The following is a 24,406-nucleotide window of genomic DNA, read 5'->3' on the forward strand; positions in this document are numbered from 1 at the left end:
GACATCAGTAGATAAGCTGTCATCAGAGATAGAGACAGAAAAATCAAGAAAGGGGAGGGAGGTGTCGGAAATGGACCTGGTAAATTTGAGGGCAGGGTGAAAGTTGGAGGCAAAGTTAATGAAGTCAACGAGCTCAGCATGCATGCAGGAAGCAGCGCCAATGCAGTCGTCGATGTAGCGAAGGAAAAGTGAGGGACGGATACCAGTATAGGCTTGGAACATGGAGTGTTCCACAAAATCAACTAAAAGGCAGGCATAGCTGGGACCCATATGAGTGCCCATGGCTACACCTTTAGTTTAGAGGAAGTGGGAGGAGCCAAAAGAGAAATTATTAAGAGTAAGGACTAATTCCGCTAGACGGAGGAGAGTGGTGGTAGAGGGGAACTGGTTGGGTCAGGAATCCAAAAAGAAGCGGAGAGCTTTGAGACCTTCCTGGTGGGCGATGGAAGTATATTAGGACTGGACATCCATGGTGAAAATAAGACGGTGGGGGCCAGGGAACTTAAAATCATTGAAAAAAATCCAGAGCGTGAGAAGTGTCATGATCATAGGTGGGAAGGGATTGAACAAGTGGGGATAAAACAGTGTCGAGGTATGCAGAAATGAGTTTGGTGGGGTAGGAGCAAGCTGAGACAATGGGTCTACCTGGACAGGCAGGTTTGTGGATCTTGGGTAGGAGGTAGAAACGGGAAGTGCGGGGTGTGGGAGCTATGAGGTTAGTGGCAGTAGATGAGAGATCCCCAGAGCTGATAAGGTTGGTGATGGTGTGGGAGACAATGGCCTGGTGCTCCTTGGTGGGGTCATGATCTAACCTTACTATAATAGGCATCGGTTAGTCTCATGGACCATGGATTTGTGCCTGGAAAGTTTCCAGGGCGCAGGCTTGGGCAAGGTTGTATGGAAGACCAGCAGTTGCCCATGCTGCAAGCCTCCCCTCTCCACGCCACCAATGTTGTCCAAGGGAAGGGCATTAGGACCCATACAGCTTGGCACCGGTGTCGTCGCAGAGCAATGTGTGGTTCAGTGTCTTGCTCAAGGACACACACGCTGCCTCAGCCAAGGCTCGAACTAGGGACCTTCAAATCACTAGACAAACGCCTTAACCACTTGGCCATGCGCCAACACACCTTACTATAAAACCTGCTGATAAGGGGAGCACTGTTGTTGTCCAGCGTACTGACCTCTACCTTGCTGAGGCACAGCGAAAACTCGCTGATACCTCCTCTTATTTACCCCTCGATCATGATCCTTGCCTGCTCTCCATCTTCCTCTGGCGCTTCCCTCCCCTTTTCTTTCTCCCTAGGCCTCCTGTCCTATGAGCCTCTCCCTTCTCCAGCCTTGTATCCCTTTTGCCAATCAACTTTCCAGCTCTTAGCTCCATCCCTCCCCTTCCTATCTTCTCCTATCATTTCAGATCTCCCCCTCCCCCCCCACTTTCAAATCTCTTACTTGCTCTTCTTTCAGTTAGTCCTGGCGAAGGGCCTCGGCCCGAAACGTCGACTGTGCTTCTTCCTATGGATGCTGTCTGGCCTGCTGCATTCCACCTGCATTTTGTGTGTGTTGCTTGAATTTCCAGCATCTGCAGAGTTCCTCGTGTTTGCACCATCAGCATCAAATCTTTTATAGCAGTCTTCTTAAGCGTGGCCTCTACTGTTAAGATAAAAATTATTGATAGTTTTGTGCTGCTTTATGTTGTTCCTTAGATTTAATCTGCTTCTAAATATACTGTCTCTGCTTCTTTATCATTTCTGTACTTAATATTCTTCACCTGCAGTGACTTTCATATGAAGACAATTATTCATTTAGAATTTCTGTATAAATCTTCAGCTTTCATGCATGGGTTTCTAATCTTGATTTCTAATGGAATGAAAATTTACCTTTTTTACCTTCTTTCCCTTTATATATTTTTAAAATGTATTACGATTTTTGAGAACCTTTCACAAACAGGAGAAAATCTGCAGATGCTGGAAATCCAAGCAACATACACAAAGTACAGAAGGAACTCAGCAGGCCAGGCAGCATCTGTGGAAAAGAATGAATAGTCGACGTTTCAGGCTGAGACTCTCCAAGTGGACGGGAGAAAAAAAAGATGAGAAGTCAGAGTAAGAAAGTAGGGTGAGGGGATGAAGAATTACAAGGTTTCACCTATCACCTTACGGTTTTTCCTCCTTTCCCCCCACCTACTTTTTTATCACTTCTCACCAATGCAAGTTTCTAGGGGGGTGGTGCTCAGTACCAAGGGAGGCAGCTGAGGGTTTCAAGCCTAATTTAAGAAATGAATTACTTATTATAAGCGTTTGGTCCTCAGTGCCCTATAATTCATTACATAGATCACCTCATCTCTTGCTAACCCACCGTTCTCATAGACTTTGCTCAAAATGCATTATAGTTGTTGAAAAGGAATGTGACACTTCTGTATTTGGCATATCATGAGAAATCTGGACTGACAAAATCCTGTTATTTCTGGGTCTGGGAACTATTGCCAGTCACTACTGTAGTGTTTGCTAGTATGATTGCCATTGTGTAATCATACAGTGATGCAACTCCTATGAATTAGGGTATGGCATTCAATGGGGCGAAGCTCAGAACCTGCCCTTTTGAATGTCTTGACTGCATTTCTCTTGCCCATGGCCTAACCAAAGTATTGCTGCCCTACTTTATGTACTTGCAGGCAGAGAGTCAGGTATTGCCCAAGTTTTGTTGATGTCAAAACTTTCCCCTTTATTGATCGCAGCACTTTAGGTTGGACTTAACCAAAAGACGATTGACTGAGATCATTAATCCATAATGAAAATGGCAGAAGCAGACCAAACAAAAAAGAAGTGCAGACAGTATAGTGTGGAGTACCTGAAATATGGATCTATGCCTGCACCAAGCAACCAACAGCCAATGTGTCTATTATGTGAAAAAGTGTTTTTCAAATGAGTCAATAAAAGTGTCAGGCTCCTTGACATTTGAAGAGAATACACTCTAATAAAGCAAACAAGAACTTGGCTTATTTTCAGTCACCTTGTGAAAACTTTCAGAAATGGAGAGCACTTCAAAACATATTTGCCAGTACTTCACAACAAAACTGTGATGGTCTACATGCTTCATATAACATTTTATTACTCATTGTTAAATCTGTAAAGCCCCATACAATTAGAGAAGAACTGATTCTGCTGGCAGTAAGGGAAGTTCTGAATACAGTTTTGCATAAATTACCAGACCAAATAATTAAAGTGATTCCACTCAGTGACAACTCTGTTCAAAGACGAATAGATGAAATGTCTGAGAATGTGGAAGACTCATTGTACAACGTACTTAGAACAACAGAATTTACTTTGCACTTGGATGAGCCATCTTTGCCAGGCAATGAATCTTTGCTTCTTGGTTATGTTTGCTTCATAAAAGATGAAAGTATGGTTCAAGAGTTGTTTGCAAGGGGACTAGAAACAGCTATAAAGGGGTAGTCAATACTTAGGGATGCTGAGCAATTTTTCAAAGAGAATGACATTCCATTCACCAACATTCTTGCTTGTGCAACAGATCGGCGCCATCAATAATAGGATGCCGCCATGGGATTATTACTTTCTTGAAAAAGGCTGTAGCTAGCGTATTTACCATCTATGTAACTCACAGACAATATCTTGTCACAGAAAATCCTATGTAATTGGCTGCACAAACCATTAAATACTGTTATCACAGCAGTAAATAAAAACAAGTTCCATGCTCTCAAATCCTGATTATTTTGAGAGCTTTGTATTGAAAATGATGAACAGTTTGAACACTTGCCATTGCACACAGAAGTCAGATGGTTCTCAAAAGGAAACTACCTGAGGTGCTTTTATGTACGTTTTGAAACTGAGAGAGAGTTCAGGATCTTTTCTTGATCCAAGTTCCAGATGGAGTAATAAATCCATTTCTGAATCTTGTAATGAGGAACTAACAGGAAGGGCGTAAGATTTCTTTACAAAGTGACTTTGAGCTGAAGCTGAGGTTCAAAAAATCATTTCAAAACTTTAGGTTGCAGAAAGAAATCTTTGAATACTATCTTGCACTGTAGAAAAGATCAAGGTGTTCTTTATTGCCTTTCCAACATCATATTTAGTGGCTTAAGTGCAGTTGCCCAACTTCTTTCAAAGCAACAAAACATCGACTGCAAATTACTGAATGTGGAGATCTGAGACAGCCTGATGTTGAGAAGCTGATATCACTGCACCATGCTCATTGATCTCATTGAAAGGTGAAAAAGCACTTCATTATATTCAATTATCTCATGTGTAGAACCATATCAAGTGCCTTCAGAAAGGGCAAATACATCGGCTGCTGAACTCCTGTCCTGCCGATTGCAAGTTTGAGAACCTTTAGCAGTTTGGTCAAGCATGATTCCAATTTCATTTAATTGGCCTTCAATAGACTCCCACATCTCAGATATTGATTTACTCTCAAACAACTGCTGCAATCTACTTCCTGCATTTTCTGAAAAGTACTGCTCTAATTAGTTTCTTCCAACACCTCCCCCACACCACCCCAATTTAGAACATGCACTCAAGGGCCAGTCTTATCCTTATCTATCTTAAAAATTAAAGAATTATGCTCACTTGTCCCCCCAACCGGTGAAATTTAAATCATTCTGACTCCTTCCCCAATAAAAATCTAGCATGGCTCAATTCCTAGTTGGATTATCAAGACATTGTTTCAAGACACCTTTCTGTATATCCCAAACACTTTCTTCCCCATCTGAGCCCCTGGCAGGAAGGGAATCCCAGTCAATAATATGGAATTTAAAATCATCCCCACAAAAATCCTGTTACCTTTACATCTTTCTGTAATGTGCCTGCATATGTTTGTCTAGCTGCTACTGATTATTGGGAAGCCAGTGGTATTCCACAATCTAATTTCCCTTATTCCAATCTGTGAGGGGTCTACATTAATTCTAGCTAATATTTTACTTTTTTACTTGCCTATTTAAGCTATTCTTTCTTTGTTTCTCTCTCTCCTGCATTCCACTTTCCCATTCATTGCCTTTCTGTAATTAATGTTTAAATGTCCAATCCTCAGCCTTCCTGTTTCATTGGTAGTTATCTTTGAATTATGTTTTATCTTCAATGTTTTCCCAATAGCGCTAAATCTGTGAATTATGATGGCCGACTCAAATGCACACTCATGACCACCTTTCCCAGGCTCCCAGACATATTTCCTGAAAATGAGCCCAGAAATGCTCCTCATTTCTGGTTAGTAAGATGCTATGTATACTCTGCCAAAGTGGTTGTTTTTTTAACAGTTGATATAAATGACTTGGATGACTGAAGTGGAAGGATTATTGCTAAATTTGCTAACACATAAAGATAGTTAGGAAATTAGTTATGAAAGTAGCCTACAAATTGACTCACATTTTTCCATATTCCTTTTGTCAGATCTTTGCTCAAATACTTAACCTATGTAAGAGAGCTGAATTGTCAGAAGAAATAAAAGAAAATCAGTGAGTTTGCAAAGCTCAAATATAGATAGATTCTGTTATCTAATGTAGGCTATTTTGTAGAATGAGTAATTCATTCAAAAAGTTAACAGCATTACTGTTTGTCGGATGAGGAATTTAATCCAAAAAGAAAATAGAGAATGTGCTGCTTACTAGGATAAGTACTGAAATCTAATTGCTAGGAAAAAATGTTTCATATTCCACCCTTCCCCCAGCTTCTTCTGACTTCTGATGTTTCTCTTTTTCATTATTTCTCTCCAGTATTATCACTTTTAACTCCTCCCACAACATTCTGTTAAGTTGATCTGAGACATCAAGTAGTCCCCCCTTCTCCTTCCACATAAACTTCATGTACTAGATTTAAAGTCAAAAATGTTGAGAGTATTTAACTTTAAGCTATCTAAATCACTTAATATTTCTTCCCTTGCAATTGTTTCTCTTTATGAAAGTGATGAGGTTCCTGCACCTGTACCATATCGAACATGCTTTTTGTATTGCAGCAGACTGCACAGTATATCCATTGGGAAAATACAACAACTTTGCTCACAACGGCTGGACTATAAGAGGACTTCAAATTCAGAATACAGTTGTGAAATTGATGCAGATTGGCTAGCAAATTTAAAAAATCCATGTTTGTATGAATTCTTAATAGTGGGGGCCTATATGTAATACTTCTCAGCAAAATTTATCTCATTATTTCCCATCAATAGTAGGATGGTTAAAAATATTGTGTTAGAAAGTGATGTATACTCGGACATAAAAATGTGATTGCTTTCATGATCATGATTATAATATCATTCTGTGTATGTTTCATTAAATAAAGCTAAATCCAGTGTACACACAAATACTAGATCCAAATCCAAAATTGTAAGGTTTGCATATTTAAAAAAAGCCCTGTGTGTCTGATTATCCTGAAGGAATGTAACGTCAAGGAATTTATTCTAATCAACTGCTAACCAAAGATGTTCATGTAAGATTATGTAGTCCTGTGACAAAAGTGTTAACTGTTTAATATACTTGAAAAATGTAGAGTTATTTGGATTTTAGTATTTTTGTTATAAAAGTGAAATCTGAAAGTGGAAGGGAAATGCGAGGGGTGATTGATAAGTTTGTGGCCTAAGGCAGAAAGAGTCAATTTTAGGAAACCTAGCACATTTATTTTTCAACATAGTCCCCTCCTACATTTATACACTTAGTCCAGCGGTCGTGGAGCATACGGATCTTGGACCTCCGGAAGGTGTCCACAGCAGGGGTGATTGATAAGTTCGTGGCCCAAGATAGAAGGAGATGAGTTATACCGCTCTTGTTACATCCACATGCAGTTTAATTCTTTGAGTGATTATGCAGAAAGTTTGAAGTTAATAACTCACGTCCTTCTACTGTAGGCCACAAATTTATCAATCACCCCCGATGGGTTATTAACTGATGAGTTATTAACTTCAAACTTTCTGCATAATCACTCAAAGAGTTGACCTGCATGTGCATGTAACGAGAGCTGTATAACTCTTCTCCTTCTACCTCAGGCCATATCATTCACCCCTGCTGTGGACAATTTTTGGACGTCCAAGATCCATATACTCCACGATAGCTGGACTAAGTGTGTAAATGTAGGAGGGGACTATGTTGAAAAATAAATGTGCTAGGTTTTCTAAAATTGACTCCTTCTACTGTAGGCCTTGAACTTATCAATCACCCCTCGTGTTGTAGAGTGCCTTTATTTCCACGTATTTAACATTTTAGTAGAAGGAAATTTATGAAAATCTATTTGGATTTTCTTTAAAATAAGCATAATCTTTTTGCCTGTTTGCATTCTGGCTCAGAGCTTCGAAAACTATCTGGAGTACTCTGCATCCGCACCTAGTTGTGCTTGAGGTGGTGGGTGAGCTCTTCATATGTTTAAAATTGCTTGTAAAGAGTGTTTTAAAATGCTTATCATTTTCTGTGGGGACAGCAGTGAGTGCAAACTGTTTGTTATGAAACAGGGAAAGAAACATATTTGCATCTCCTCAAGTAACGGAAACAACTTGCTTCATCTAAAATCAAAGAATCACTATTTTCCTACTTTAAATGCTCATGGAGTAAAATAAAAGCTACTCATTATCCTTTCGGGGTTAAGAGAAAGATATATTAAAGAAGGTGCTCAGCAAGTCAGGCAGCATCTATGGAGTGGAATGCACTGGCAGATAATAGATGAGATCAGATGGTTGGGTGGGAGAGGGAATAAAGTAAGAAGCTGGGAGGGATTGGTGGAAGAGATAAAGGGCTGAAGAAGAAGGAGTCTGATAAGAGAGGATGGTGGACCATGGAAGAAAGGGGAGGAGGAGGAGAACTAGATGGAGGCGATGGAGAGGTGAGAGGGTATCCAGGGTGGGCAATGCAATAAGGAAGAAGGGGGAGGGAGAAGATATTACTGGAAGTTTGAGAAATTGATGTTCATACCATCAGTTTGGAGGCTACCCAGTCTATGTGGTGTTGCTACTCCAACCTGAGTTTGGCAATAGATAGACATGTCAGAATGGGAAGTCGAATTGAAGTCAGTGCCCACTGGGAGATCCTGCCTTTTGTGATGGACAGTACATAGATGCTTGACAAAGCGGTCCCCAATCTACGTCAGATCTAACTGATATAGAAGAGGCTGCACTGAATACAATAGATGACCCTGAAAGATTTGCAGGTGAAATGTCGCATCACCTGCAAGGACTGTTTAGAGTCCTGAATGATAGTGAGGGAAGAAGTGTAGAGACAGGTGTATTTGTTATGCTTGCTGGGATATGTACTAGGAGGGAGGTCAATGGGGAGGGATGAGCGGACAGGGAATCATGTAGTGTGCAATCGCTGTGGAGGGTGGTAGAGAAACCCCATGGAAAATGGAGATGAGGCCAAACTCAGTTTGGAGAAGCAGTACTTCATATTCTATTTGGGTAGCCTCCAACCTGATGGCATGAGTCCATGACCTCCTCAGCTGCCATGACAAAGCCAAACTAGTTTGGAGGAGCAACACCTCATATTTTGTCTGGGTACCCTCCAAACATATGGCATGTAATTTTATTTCTCTAACTTATGGTAATTTCTCCCCTTCTGTCTTACACCATTCCCCATTCTGATTACACTTTTTTCTTCTCTCTTCTGTTTTCCTCAGCTACCTATTAACTGCCTCTGGTTACCCTCCTCCTTCCCTTTTCTTCCATGGTCCTCTGTCTTCTCTTATTAGATTCCTTCATCTTCATCCCTTTACCTCTTCACCTGTCCTTCCCTCCCAGCTTTTTATTTCATGTCCCCTCCCCCACACACCCACATTCCCCCTCAACTGGTCTCACCTGTCAACTGTCAGCTTGAATTCCTTCCCTTTGCCCCCCCCCCCCATCTCTTTACTCTGGCTTTCCTGTCCTAGTGAAGAGTCTCAGTGCGAACATCGAAACAAGGACACCTATGTGTGTTCTGGATTTCAGTTCAGCATTCAATACTATTGTCTCACAAACCTTGGTGAACAGACTCCAACTCCTTGGTCTAAAGACACTACAGTGCAACTGGGTGTGGGACTTCCTAATGAATAGCCCTCAGACCTGCTCCTCCCTCCCCATCATCCTCTACACAGATGCCCTCCAGGGCTGTGTGCTGAGCGCATTGCTGTACATCCTACTCAAATATGACTGCATGACCAAACACCCAAGAAATTACATTGTCAAGTTCACTGCTGCCACGACAGTGGTGGGTCTCATCACCGACAATGATGAGGCCTACAGAGAGGAGGTGGAAGAGTTTGAGGCTTGGTACCGGGCAAAAAACCCCTTCGTTAATGTTAACAAGACAAAGGAGATAGTTGTGGACTTCAGGAGAACTTGCACCACTCACATTCTCCTTTTCATCGGTGGCACAGCAATGGAAACTGCAAGCAGTTTCAAACTCTTGGGAGTGCACATCACACACAACCTTTCATGGTTTCAGAACACATCCTACATGGTCAAGGAAGCTCACCCACACTTATACTTTGTGAGGAGGGTAAAGCCAGCTGGACTTTGAAACATTCGTACTCACGTCATTCTACAGACGTGCAATTGAGAGCATCCTAACAAGTTGCAACACTGCTTGACAAGGAAACTGCACTGTGACAGACAGGAAGGCTCTACAACGAGCAGTCAAAACTGCCAAAAGCATCACTGGCACAAGTTTACCCACCATCAATGACATGTATACGGAAAGATTGCATGAAAAGGACCAGTGACATCGTAAAGGACCCGACACACCTTGCTCATGGACTGTTTGTCTTATATCCATCAGGGAGGAGACTACGTAGTATCCATGCCAGGACCATCAAACTCAAAAACTGTTTTGCCAAGTGGTAAGACTAATCAAAAACTCCTCCCACTAACTCCACCACTACTTTATTATTCTCAATCAGGCACCTTATGTATAGCCTAACACCTCTTTACGGACAATCAATCAATCTACGTATATAAGCTATCTTATATAATTTATATTTATTGTGTGTTTTATTATTATTATTGTACTCTTTATCTTTTGTGTTTTTTTTTATGCTGCATCGAATCCAGAGTAACAATTACTTTGTTCTCCTTACACTTGTATACAGGAAATGACATTAAACAATCTTAAATGCTGCCTGATTTGCTGATTTCTTCCTTCATTTTGTGTGTATTCTAGATTTTCAGCGTCCATAGAATCTCTTGTATTAAAGAAGGTGGACCAACATGTAGGCAAAAGTACTTAACTAATCTTAAAATGCTGAGAGTTTGGGATTTGTAAGGCATTACTTGTAAGTAGCTGAAACTGTGCTGAAATAAAGCATTATAATAAATAATGCAATTTTTCTTTCACATTGTTCTGTTTTTATTATGTTTTGCTCAGATTGCTCCTGATGATGACTTGAGTATCTCAGAAGGAGATGAAAATTTGGAGAGTATTATGAAAACAATAGAGGAACAGAATGAGGATTTAAAAGCAGCAGTAAGATGTTTTTTATTTGCATTAACTTAAATTCACAAATACCTGTAGATTGGTATAGATGCCAGACTGCAATTCAAGTAATTCCTATGTATTTTGATTGCTAAAGACCTTTATATGGATTTGTATCAATTAAAAGAAACATGCATTCTATAAGTAAATATTCTTTGCTGAAAGTTTAAGGAGTCTGCTTGTACTTCAAGTAAATTGCTGTTGAAAAAGGAGGAACTAGTGTATGTGGAGTCATAGAGCAGTGCAGAACAGAAACAGGCCCTACGCCCCATCTCGTATATGCCAAACTGATATTTTGCCTAGTCCCATCCACTTGCTCCCAGACCATAGTCTTCCTTACCCCTCCCATCCATGTACTTATCCCAATTTCTCTTAAATGTTGAAAAGTAACCCACATCCACTACTTCCATAGGCAGGTAGTTCTTTACTCGCACTACCCTCTGGGTGAAGAAGTTTCCCATAAGGTTCCCCTGGCGTATCAATACTCACAGAACACTGGAGGAACTCAGCAGGCCAGGCAGCATCTATCGAAAAGAATAAGCTGTTGACTTTAAGGCCGAGACCCTTCTTCAAGATTGAGAAGGAAGGCAGAAGATACTAGAATATAAAAGTGGGGGATAGGAAAGAGTCTAGTTGGAAGGTGATAAGTGAAGCCAGGTGAATGGGAAAGGTCAAGGCCTGGAGTAGAAAGGAACTTTATAGGAGAGGGGAGTGGACCAAACAGAATGAAGGAGGGACCCAGGGGGAAGTAATAGCCAGGTGAGAAGAAGTAAAAGGTCAGAGTGGGGAACAGAGGAAGTGGTGGGGGGGGAGGAATTTGTTTACCAGAAGGAGAAATTGATATTCATGTCACAATTTGGAGGGTACCCGGTCAGGATATAAGGTGTTTCTCCTTCATCCTGAGGGTGGTCTCATCTTGCCACTGGAGGAGGCCATAGATTGACATGTAGAAACAAGAATGGGAATCGGAATTAAAGTGTTTGGTCACTGGGAAGTCTTGCTTGTGGCAGGTGGTACAAAGGTGTTCAATGAAGTGGTCCTCCAATTTACGACGGGTCTGCATTGGGTGCACTGGACACAAGAGATGAACTCTGCAGATTTACAGATGAAGTTTGCATCTCCTGGAAGGACTGCTTGGCAGCATGAGTAGAAGTGAGGGAGATGGTGTATGGGTGGGTGTCACTCTATGGCCGCTTTCAGGCTTAAGTGCCTAGAGGGATATTAGTTGGGAGGGACAGATGGACAAGGGAATCACAGTGGGAGTGATCCCTGTGGAAAAAGGGGGGTGGAGGGGGGTGGGGAGAAATAAGAGATTGTTTAGTGATAGGATCCCCTTACATATTTCACATTACGTATTTCCCTTAACCCATGACGTCTGGTTTCAGTCTCTCTTAACCTCAGTGGGAAAAAGCCTGCTTACATTTACCCTTATATACCCCTCAAAATCTTAATTATGTCTATCAAATCTCCCCATATATATAATGCATTTTATAGTACTAGGAGATATAATTTTTTGATATCAAAAGTGTAGAACATTCACAATAGTAAAATATGCAGCAGTCAATTTACAAACAGTAATGTGAAAACACCAATTCATTAAAAAAACAGATAATCTCTTTTGGACGTTGGATGAAATATAAATGTTGGCTGAGACAATAATAGACGATGTCTTCTTTGGAATGCTTACTTGGAACGAGGCAAGAATTATATGAGTCGAAACTACACTTTTATATTGCTCTTGAAAGAAAAATGCATTTCATTCATCAGAGCTTACCAGTGTTGTGCAAGCCTTTTAGAAATTGTTGAGTTAGACCTTTACTGTTGTTGAGTGTACCTCACAGTTCTCCACATAATCATAAGACATGACACAGAAGCAGAATTAGGCCATTCAGTCCATCGAGTCTGCTTTGCCTTTCCATCATGGCTGATTTATTATCCTCTCAAACCTATTTTCTGCCTTCACCCCATAACCTTTGATGCCCTGATTAATAAGGAACTGATCAACCTCCATCTTAAATATACCCAATGACTTGGCCTGCACAAGCTGTCTGTGGCAATGAATACCACCCTCTGCCTAAAAAAAAAATTTCTTCATCCCTGTTCTAAATGGATTTCCCTCTATTCTGAGGCTGTCCTCTCTTGTCCTAGACTCTCCCCACTATAGGAATCATCGTCTCCACATCCATAGTATCTAGGCCTTTCAATATTCAATAGGTTTCAATGAGATCTGCCCTCATTCTTCTGAACTCCAACGAGTATAGGTCCAGAGCCAATAAATGCTCTTCATATGTTAACCCTTTATTTCCTGGGATAATTCTCATGAACCTCCTCTGGAACCTCTCTAATGGCAGCACATCTTTTCTTAGATAAGGGGCCCAAAACTGCTCACAGTTCTCCAAGTATGGTCCTTGAATCCTCATGCTTAGTAATAGACTCCATCATCTTTCCAGCTCGATTCCACTTTGACTGAAAGACCAATTTTCTTGCATAGGAAACTGCATTCCAATTAGCAGTAGTTTCAGTTTGCCTGGTTAATAAATTCTTTATTATAGATTGGTGATATTTGCCCTGCAATTTTAACTGGCTCAAAGCTCAGATTTTTACAAAAACATTTCAATTTCATCTAGCATAGAAATTAGTTGCCTTTTTGATGATAGCTCCTGTATCAGACTTACAGCATGTAACTATTATGTCAATGATGTTAGTGGTCTATGCATTATATTCCTCAGACAGAAGAATATTGAGCTCTGGACGATTGATTTCTTAATAGTGTTGAAATCCAATAAGTGGTGATCCTCTTTTACTGTAGTTTCTTCACATGTTTTCAGTGAAAGTTATTTCTCAGGGTTATAAGGAGTAATTCTTGAATACTTTATAATGGACAAACTTACTAAGTATTTTGTGTCAGTTTTTACTGTGGACGACGTTAGCAGTTTGCCAGAAATTTGAGAGTATCAAGGAATAGAAGTGAGTGCAGTTGCTATTGTTAAGCAGAAGATGCTTGGGAAGTTGAAAGGTTTGAAGGTAGATAAATCATCTGGATTAGATGGACTACACCCCATCAGGTAGTTGAAAAGATCATGGAGGCATTAGTAATGATCTTTCAAGAATCGCCAGATTCTGGAATGTTTCCAGAGGACTGGAAAATTGCAAATGTCACGCCACACTTTAAGAAGAAGAGTCAGTGGATATTGTATACTTTGATTTTCAGAGGCCTTTGACAAAGTGCCACACATGAGGCCTCTTAATAAGATAAATGTCCGAGGTATTACAGGAAAGATATTAACATGGATAGAAGATTAGCTGACTGGTAGGAGGAATAGTGTGGAAATTAAGGGGGCCTTTTCTGGTTGGCTGCCAGAGGTGTTCCACAAAAATCGGTGTTGGGACCACTTCTTTTCATGTTATACATCAATGATTTGGATGATGGAAATGATGGCTTTTTGACCAAATTTGTGGATGATACAAAGAAAGGTGAAGAGACAGGTAGTGCTGAGAAAGTACGAAGTCTGCTCAAGGATTTAGATGGATTAGGAAAATGGCAGAGAAGTGGAACATGGAATACAATGTAGAGAAGTGTATGGTCATGCACTTTGGTGGAAGGGATAAAGGTATAAGCTATTTTCTAAATGGAGGGAAAATTCAAAAATCAGAGAGTCTTGGGAGTCATCACGCAGGATTCCAAAAAAAGTTAACTTACAGTTCGAGTCAGTGGTAAGAAAGGCAAATACAATGTAGACACTCATTTCAAGAGGTCTACAATATAAAAGCAAGGATATAGTATTGAGGCTTTATAAGGCATCGGTCAGATTGCACTTGGATTATTGTGAGCAGCTTTTGAGCCCTTATCAAAGAAAAGATGTGTTGCCATCAGAGAGGGTCCTGAGGAAGTTCATGACAATGTTTCCAGGAATGAAAGGAACGAACACAAAATGCTGGAGGAACTCAGCAGGCCAGGTAGCATCTATGCAAAAGAGTACAGTCGACATTTTGGGCTGAGGTCCTTCAGCAGGACTGGAGAAAAAAAGAGATGAGGGGTAGAGTTAAAAGCTGGGGAGGGGGTGGGGAAGAGGGAGAAACACAAGGTGATAGGTGAAACCAGGAGTGGGGGGGGGGGGAAGTTGATTGGTGAAAGAGATATAGGGCTGGAGAAGGGTGAGTCTGATAGGAGAGAACAGAATGCCATAGAAGAAAGAAAAGGCGGGGGCGGGGGGGTGCAGAGCACCAGAGGGAGCCTCCAACCTGACAGCATGAACATCAATTTCTCAAACCTCCAGTAATAGCCATTTCTTCTCCCCCCCCACCATTCACCATTCCTTATTCCCTCTCTCACCTTATCTCTTTGCTGCCCATCGCCTCCCCCTGATGCCCCTCCCCACCTTTTCTTTCTTCCATTGTCTTCTGCCTCTCTTCAGCCTCCCCTTTCTCCAGCCCTGTATCGCTTTCACCAATCAACTTTCCATCTCTCTACTTCACCCCCTCCCCCTTCAGGTTTCACCTATCACCTTGTGTTTCTCCTTCTCCTCCTCCCACCTTTCAGCTGTACTCCTTATCTTATTTTTCTCTAGTCGTGCTATAGGGCCTTGACCCAAAATGCTGACTGTACTCTTTTCTGTAAGTGCTGGTTGGCCTGCTGAGTTCCTCCAGCATTTTGTGGGTGTTGCTTGGATCTCTAGCATCTGCAATTTTTTTCTTGTTTGTGCCAGGAGTGAAAGGGCTAACGTCCTGTATGAGGAGTGTTTAATGGCTCTGGACTGTTCTCACTGGAGTTTAGAAGAATGAGGGGAAACCTCATTGAAACTTATTAAATATTGAAAGGCCTAAATAGAGTGGATGTGGATGATTCCTATAGTGGCAGGAGTCTAGGATCAGAAGGCACAACCACAGAATAGTGGGATGTCAATTTAGAACAGAGATGAGGAGGAATGTCTTTAGCCAGAGTACAGTATAGTGAATCTGTGGAATTCATTGTCACAAATGACTGGGGAAGCCAAGTCATTGGGTGTATTTAAAGCAGAGGTTGATAGTTTTTTGAGTGGTCAAGGCATCAAATATTACAGGGAGAAAGCAAGAGAATGGTGTTGAGAGAGATAATAAATCAGCCATTATGAAATGGCAGAGCAGGATCATTGGACTGAATGGCCTAATTCTGCTCTTATTGTAATGTCTTATGGTATAAATACTATCAGGAGATTATTACCGACCACTGGTGTAACTATTGAGGCACAAATTATATCACATGATGGTTAGCTTATTTTGTTGAATATCTTTAAATTTCATAGCTAAGTATCTTATACATACCTGGATGGAAATCAGTTTTGTTAATGTTGTTTCAGCGTGCATTTTGGGTAAGTTTCCACATAGAAATATACTGTTATCAATCAACGTTTCATCCCTGATACAGAACTACAATAGGAGACCAACTAGTTAAGTAAGCTATTTGCCATATTCCTTGGCACCTTGTCTCCTATGCTGAAAGGATTTCTCCCAACAGTATTGGATAGCTCAGTACACAAAAGGTTACCCCCCCCACCCCCGAGGGTAAATGCTGGTTACACATGCCAAGTGCTGGTGTTTTGATACTCACTTCACATCTACCAGAGTATCTCCCTAGCTTTTTGTAATGGGTACAGTAGAAATTCTAGAATCATATGTAAAGCTCGTTTAACAATGCCAGGATTTATTTTTAAAATGGAATGTACTCTTTTTTTTCTTGTTTAACGTTCCAGCTCAATAATGAATTGTATAGGTGAAGAACTATATTAGGTCATCTTAAACCAGGAAGCAACCAGCTTTTGAATGAGAAAATTTCCCTTTGGTTAATGAGACTGTCAAATTGCAAGATACAAATAAGTGAGAGGGAGAACTGGGCAATTTCTTTCTTTTTTTTCCCCTGAGATTCTACCAATCAATAACTCATAATTATGACATTCTTCAACGCAAAGGGTTGTATTGCCATAGAATTGTAAAAGGGATATGGGGTGAGTGCAGAGTAGTGATGTCATGTTGAAAGAAGTTACTGAATGGCAGATCAGGCATTGAGGACTGAATGCCTTTCTATTTCCTGCATGTGCATATTATGTCAGATAGGGTAAAAGGCCAGTGAGGTGAGCTATCACAAATGAATTAGAAGAGTCATAATAGAAGGTATAATTCATTGAAATACTAACAGTTTTACAAATGGGATAAAGCTGTCCATAAGACCTTAATTACACCCAACAACCTGGCCTCCACAGTTGCATGTGGCAACAAATTCCACAAATTCATTTTCCTTTGGCTAAAGAAAGTTCTCCACTTCTCTGTTTTGAAAGGGCATCCCTCTATCCTGAGGCTGTGCCCTCTTGTCCTAGACTCTCCCACTATGGGAAACATCCTTTCCACATCTACTCTGTCTAGGCCTTTCAGCATTTGAAAGGTTTCAATGAGATCCCCCCTCATCCTTCTGAATTCCAATTAGTACAGATCCAGAGCCATCAGACATTCCTCGTATAACCCTTTCATTCCTGGAATCGCACTTGTGAACCTCCTCTGGATCCTCTCCAATGCCAGCACATCTTTTCTGTCTGCAGCACAAATTCAATAACAGTGATTCCAGTGGTATAAATAGGTTAAATTATCTTTTCATAGCAAACAAAAGGCCACTGTTGTACAATACAATATTATACAAACGTAAGAAAAACTTGAATTTGATATACTGTATGTTTAATTGATTACTGGCATTGACTGTCCGGCAGGTATCAGCATTTCTCTCATCTTCTAGAGGTCTGCCAGGGAACTCTAAAGCCTAACTGGAAAGCAGTATGCTTACTTGGACTTCTGTTTACACATATTCAAAGGGGCAAAAAGTTTTTGCAGGAATTGAAAAACTATATATCTTAGAGAAATTTAGCAAAAGAGATATGGAAAATTGTATCTGATATCAGTGGCTCTGAGGAAAAGTTGAGTGCTGATTTTCATTGAGTCAAAGATTTTAACTGCAGTATTTCAGCTGTTGTATGAAGTTCAAAGTTTTTTTTTAATCAAAGTACTTATAAGTAACATTATACAACCTTGAGATTCATTTTCCTACAGGCAAACTCAAAAAATCCATAATAGAATAATAACCATAATAGAATCAATGAAAGACCACACCATCCTCAGCATTCACCCAGTGTGCAAAAGACAACAAACTGTGCAAATGCAAAAAGAAAGAAATAATAATAAAAAAGTAAATAAATGGTAAATATCCAGAACATGAGATGAAGAGTCATTGAAAGTGAGTACATTGATGGGGCAAGTGAACTTGTCCCCTTTGGTTCAAAGCTTGATTGTTGAGGGATAATAACTGTTCCTGAACCTGATGGTGTGCATTCTGAGGCTCCTGTACCTTTGTCCCAATGGTAGCTGCAAGAAGAGAGCATGAGTGGCAGTGAGCATGAGAGGTAGTGGTTGTCCCTGATGATGGATGCTGCTTTCTGGTGATCGCACTTTGTGTAGATGTTCGCAATGGTGGGGAAGGCTTTACCCATGATCGACTGGGTCATGTCCACCATTTTTGTAGAATCTTCCATTCAATGGCATTGGTGTTTCCATACCAGGCTGTGATGCAGCCAGTCAATGTACTTTCCACCACACATCTATAGAAATTCATTAAAGTTTTAGATGTCATGCAGAATCTCCACAAACTCCTAAGGAGGTAGAACTACTACCATGCTTTCTTCATAATTGCACTTATGATGCTGGGTCCAGGGCAGGTCCACCAAAATAATAACACTGAGGAATTTAATGTTTGTGACCATTTCCACATCTGATCCTCCGATGAGGACTGATTCATGGGCTCTTGGACTTCTGGTTTCCTCTTCCTGAAGTCAATAATCAGCTCCTTCGTCTTGCTGACATTGAGAAAGAGATTGCTGTTGTGGCACCACTCAGCCTGATTTCTAATCTCCCTCCTATGTGCTGATTCGTCACCACCTTTGATTCAGCCTACGACAGTGGTGTATCGGCAAACTTGAATATGGCATTGGAGCTGTGCTTAGCCACATAGTCAGAAGTATAAAGCGATTCAGAGCAGGAGGCTCAGCACACAGCCTTGTGGTGCATCTGTGCTGATGGAGATTGTGAAAGAAATGTTGTTGCTAACCCGAACAGAGTGGAGTTTGCAAGTGAGGAAATCAAAGATCCAATTGTACAAGGAGGTATTGATGCCAAGGTCTTGGAGCTTATTGTTTAGTTTTGAGTTGATAATGGCATTGAATGTTCCAGGGTTTAGTGAAGAGCCAATGAGATGCTATCTGCTGTGGACCTGTTGCTCTGGTAGGCAAATTAGATTGGATCCAAATTGTCTTTCAAGCAGGAGTTGATATGTTTCATTACCACCCTCTCAAAACACATCATCACTGTGGATGTAAATGCTATTGGGCAATAGTCATTGAGGCAGGTTACTACATTCTTCTTAGGCACTGGCATAGATGAAGTCCACTTAAAGCAGGTGGGAACCTCAGTATGCCAAGGTGCGAGGTTAAAGATCATAGTGAACACTCCAGCCAGTTGATCAGCACAGGTGTTTAGTACTTGGCCAGGTAGCCTGTGTGGACTATATAGTTTTCATGGGTTCATCGTCCTGAAGGCTGCTTGCATGTCAGCCTCAGAGACTGAAATCTCAGGAGCATCTGGGGCTGTCAGAGTTTGTGATGGTTCCTCCATGTTTTGATGTGAAATCGAGCATGGAAGGCACTGAGTTCATCTGCAAGTGAGGCTCTGTTGTTGCTTATGTTGCTTGATTTTACTTTATAAGAGGTGATAGCTTCAAGCCCTGTCATGACTATTGAGCACCCTTCATTGTTTCATGTTTAGTTCAGAATTGCCATATGACAATGGTCTAGTGTGTTGGGACCTCTGGTGATACAGATTATATGCTAATGGTAATTGGGCAGAGTTTTCTTCAAACCATCCTGGCTGAACTCTCGACTATAATTGGAAATGCATTGGGATTGACTGTTTCTTGTTTGGAGAAGGCATCGTGCAGTATCTTAAGTGCTTGAATACTGTCTGCCAATGCATGTAAACTGTGGTCAGGATTATGGAGGAGAACTCCCTACGTAAATAGAACTAATGACACTTGAACGTTAGGTATTTAAAGGCGGGGATGGAGATTCTGACTACCAAGGACACAGTGTATAAGAAAATGCAGGCAAATGGAGTTAGTTGTATGGCTAGGATTCTAAGAAAAAAATAAAAAGAGGAATGAAATCAGAGAATTTTAGAATTATAAATTATTTTGCTTTTTCCCTAAGAATTTTAAAATCAATTTTGTCATTTTAAAACAGATTAGCGGCAGATAGATTAATGATTAATTAATTTGCCTGTGTTTCATATCCTAAATTACAGAAGAAGGTTGAACAAGTTAGGTCTTTATTCTTTGGAGCATAGAAGGTTGAGGGGGGACTTGATAGAGGTGTTTAAAATTATGAGGGGGATTGATAGAGTTGACGTGGTTAGACTTTTTCCATTGAGAGTGGGAAGATTCAAACAAGAGGACATGGGTTGAGAATTAGAGGACAAACGTTTAGGGGTAACATGAGGGGGAACTTCTTTACTCAGAGAGTGGTAGCTGTGTGGAATGAGCTTCCGGCAGAAGTGGTTGAGGCAGGTTCTATGTTGTTGTTTAAAGTTAAATTGGATAGATATATGGACAGAAAAGGAATGGAGGGTTATGGGCTGAGTGCAGGTCAGTGGAAATAGGATAGGGTAAGAGTTCGGCACGGACTAGAAGGGCCGAGATGGCCTGTTTCCGTGCTGTAATTGTTATATGGTTAGATATGATGGCAAGGGCAAGTATATGTTTTTTCCTTCAAATAGCATGGTGAGATTTAATCTTAACTAATGGCAATGTTCTTCAGATTCTGTTCCAAATACTATTCTGACATCAAAGTATCATTGCTCTTTCATTTTTGCATCAAAACCCTTGAACTCCCAATTAATACCAGTGTGGAGTTTCTGCACAGTAATGCAGATCAAGAAGCTGACTCACCCCAATCTTTCAAAAGGTTTAAGGGCAACTACAGAACAGGAAGAAATAGGTGGTCAGAACCTCTTAGAAGGTGGAAGTGTGGTTGTGGAGATTTGGTTTTGTTGGATAGTATCAAGTCATTCTATGACAATTGCAGCATATTCTTCAGCTTGCCTAAATATGAGTAAATAGTAGGGCAGTGGTTATGTTACTGGATTAGTAGACAGAATTCAGAACCATAGATTCAGAGACATCAAACTGAGTCGTGTTATGGCAGCTAGCAAATTTAAATGCAAATAATTAAACGTATTTGGAAGAAGCTATCAGTAGTAAGCATTGAGTGCCCACATGTCACAAAAATACATCTGGCTCACTAAGGAATATCCTCTGGGGAAGGAATTGTGCCATCCTTTATGCAATATTCTCTCTGTGTATCTCCAGATTTATTGTTTGGGGTTTATTGTTATTTTTGTGCATCCCAATTGCACCACAGTTCAGGTGCAATTGGGGAACACAATAAATGCTTTTACTGAGAGCAGTATCCATATCATGTGCATAATGGCGCCATGATAATGTAGCGGTTATCGCAACACTATTACAGCTCGGGACATTGGAGCTTGGAGTTCAATTCCAGCTTGTATGTCCTCCCCGTGAAAATGTGAGTTTTTTCTGTGTGCTCCAGTTTCCCCCCACATTCCAACGACATACTGGCTATTAGGCTAATTGGTTGTAGTAAATTGAAGAGTGTTACATAAGTAGGTGGGTTGCTGGGTGGTGCGGCTCATTGGGCCAGAAGAGCCTGTTCCACACTGTATCTCCATAATAACAAAAAAGGAAAGAAGAGAGATAGGCAGTGTTGAAGTGTACCAAGTTCTTCAGTTGAGTAATAGTGAAAGTGGTAATTATCAGGAGGCTTTCTAACACATATTTGACCTGATGCCTGATTTAGGGTTGAACAGGCCTTTTAAGAACATAATTAATTTCTCTGGGTTTTCTAACATCAACATTTTTGTTTACAGGCCCAGGAATCTAATTTGATTTCCGAGCACCAAGTTTGCCAAAGGCCAGAGGTAGTCGATGACTTCTTTAGAAATTTTCTGATCAAGATGGGAATGATAAAAACACTTGACTGTTTTCAAACTGAATGGTAAGAATGGGGTTATTATGTGCTGTAAAATAAATATAATACTAAATTTGAACTTTTCTGCTCCTCTCATTATCCCATTTAACCCAATGGTATCATCCTCATTTGAGTGCAGCATCACTTTTGCCATGCAGTCCATTTACAGATACATAACCTTTTAAATAATCTATTGAACTAATAATATAATTTACCTTTGTTTGGATCATCTATTTTATGTACTTCTGCATTAGTCTGATCATATTTTCTCCAATGTATATTTCATTACTGTAGGTTTTAAATGTGTGATAAAATGGTTAAAGATACAGATATAGTCACCAGTTGTGAAAATAACATTTTGTTTTATATTGGGTGTAAGTGGGCTGAAGCACTAAATGCATATCTCTGATAAGAAGAAGCTGCTATGATACAGGAGGTAGTATAGACCTGAGGTAGAATAAGAGTTGATAGAGGAGATAATTAATGTCTAATAGTGCTTGAAGAAATAGAAAAACTGCCTAATCTGAACAGTGTCGGGACTCTTGTTTGTGATATATATTAATGTAAATATAAGAGGAATAACTAATGATTTTTCATCTGACACTAAAGTAGGCAGTTGCGTGAATGGTGTGGTAGGTTTTCTCACAATATAAGAAGAAATAGGTCAGATGAAAAGTTAGACAAAATGATGCCAATGGAATTTAATCCTGGGGAAGTGTGAAGTGATGGATTTTGGGATTATTTAAGAACAGGACATATACTGTATATGGTAGGGTACTGAGGAGCAGCATAAGCGACAGCAGGGCTTCACTTCCAGATGAACTCAATACCTTCCAAGCTCGCTTTGACCATCAAAACATGGAGGAACTATCTCAAACTCTGACAGCCCCAGGTTCTCCTGCGATTTCAGTCTCTGAGGCCGACGTGCGAGCAGTCTTCAGGAGGATGAACCCATGGAAAGTATATGGCCCACACAGGCTACCTGGTCAAGTACTAAACACATGTGTTGATCAACTGGCTGAAGATCTTTAACCTCTCACTTCATCAGTCTGATGCATACATCAGGATGCTCTTCATCAACTTTAGCTCAGCATCCAATGCCATTATCCCCTCAAAACTAATCAATAAGCTTCAAGACCTTGGCCACAATACCACCTTGTACAATTGCATCCTTGATTTCCTCACTTCCAGACCCCAGTCTGTTTGGATAGGCAACAAAATCTACTCAACAATCTCCGTCAGCACAGGCATACCATAAGGCTGTGTGCTTAACCCCTGCTCTACTCGCTTTAAACTTATGACTATGTGGCTAAGCACAGCTCCAATGCCATATTTAAGTTTGCTGACATCACCACTGTTGTAGGCCAAACCAAAGGTGGATATGAATCAGCTACAGGAGGGAGATTGAAGATCTGGCTGAGTGTTCCCATAACAACAACCTTCTACTGAATGTTAGCAAGACCAAGGACCTAATTATTGACTTAGGAGAAGGAAACCAGAGGCCCATGAGCTAATACTCATCAGAGGATCAGAGGTGGAGAGGGTATGCAACTTTAAATTTCTTGGTGTTATTATTTTGGAGGACCTATCCTGGGCCTAGCATGTAAGTGCAATTATAAAGAAAGCACGGCAGTGCCTCTAATTCCTTATATGTTTGTGGAGATTTGGCATGACATCTAAAACTTTGACAACTTCTATATTAGTAGAGAGTATATTGACTGGCTGCATCACAGCCTGGTATGGAAACACCAATGCCCCTAAACAGAAATTCCCACAAAAAGTAGTGGCTACAGCCCAGTTCATCATGGATAAAGCCCTCTCCACCATTGAGCACGTCTACACAAAACTGTTAAAGGAAAGTAGCATCCGATATCAGGGACCCCAGCACCCGGCACATGCTCTGTTCTCGCTGTTGCCATGAGAAAGAAGGTACAGGAGCCATGGGACTCACACCACCAGGTTCAGGATCAGTTATTACCCCTCAACCATGAGGCTCCTGAACCAAAGGGAATAACTTCACTCAACTTCACTTGCCCCATCACTGAACTGTTCCCACAACTTATGGACTCACTTTCAAGACCTCTTTATCTCGTGTTCATGATATTTATTGCTTAATTATTTATTGTCATTATTTCTTTCCTTTTGTATTTCTATAATTTGTTGCCTTCTGCACTCTGGCTAAACACCCAAGTTAGGCAGTCTTTCATTGATTCTGTTATAGTTATTAGTATATAGATTTCTTGAGTATACCTACAAGAAAATAAAACTCAGTGTTGTAATGGTGATGTAGGTACTCTGATAATAAATTTATTTTTGTACTTTGAACTTTTCAATTTTGAGTGTTGATGAACAGAAAGACCTTGGGGTTCATGTCTTTTGTTTCCTGAAAGTGACTGAGTAGGTAGATAGGGTTGTGAGGAATACATGTACTATGATTGACTTAATTGTTCATTAAATTGAAGCTTTCCAAAATGTATGTTACACTCTACTATAGGAAGGATCTGAGTGACTGAATCGAGTACAGAAGGGATTCACTAGAATGTTGCCCGATTTGAGAATTTAAGTTATGGGGAGAAATTATTTAGTCTGGTTTTGTTTTACTCAGAGTGAAGATGCAAGGGGGGGGGGGGGAGTGTCGCAGAGTGACTTGATAAAGAGGTATAAAATTCAGAGTGGGGTGGATAACCAGAATGTTTATCCAAGGAAGAAATATCAAGAGGACAAAGATTTACAGTGAGAGAGCATTTTTAAAATAGATTTGAGGATTTGAGGGGTAAGTTTTATTACTGTGAGTGTGGTTGTTATTCTTACTGCCAGAAGAGATGGTGAAATCAGATGCATTACTATATTTAAGAGACATTCA

The 24,406-nt window shown here is 40.5% G+C and overlaps 1 protein-coding gene across 6 annotated transcripts in view; it reads left to right on the top strand.

Annotated features, from left to right (window-relative positions):
- The window catches only part of LOC140199345 (sperm-associated antigen 16 protein), a 656,665-nt gene that overhangs the window by 20,467 nt on the left and 611,792 nt on the right, over positions 1–24,406 (top strand). For 4 of the 6 annotated variants that reach the window (XM_072261235.1, XM_072261236.1, XM_072261237.1 and 1 more), the window contains exons 3-4: positions 10,325–10,423; positions 21,443–21,570. In XM_072261235.1, coding sequence (XP_072117336.1) covers positions 10,325–10,423; positions 21,443–21,570 — 227 coding nt within the window. Of the gene's footprint in view, positions 1–9,559; positions 9,801–10,120; positions 10,233–10,324; positions 10,424–21,442; positions 21,571–24,406 lie in introns of those variants that run through there. The other 2 variants (XM_072261238.1, XM_072261239.1) reach the window with 2 other exon arrangements.

Source organism: Mobula birostris, chromosome 6 (assembly GCF_030028105.1).
Source record: "Mobula birostris isolate sMobBir1 chromosome 6, sMobBir1.hap1, whole genome shotgun sequence".
In the NCBI taxonomy this organism is placed as follows: domain Eukaryota; kingdom Metazoa; phylum Chordata; class Chondrichthyes; order Myliobatiformes; family Myliobatidae; genus Mobula; species Mobula birostris.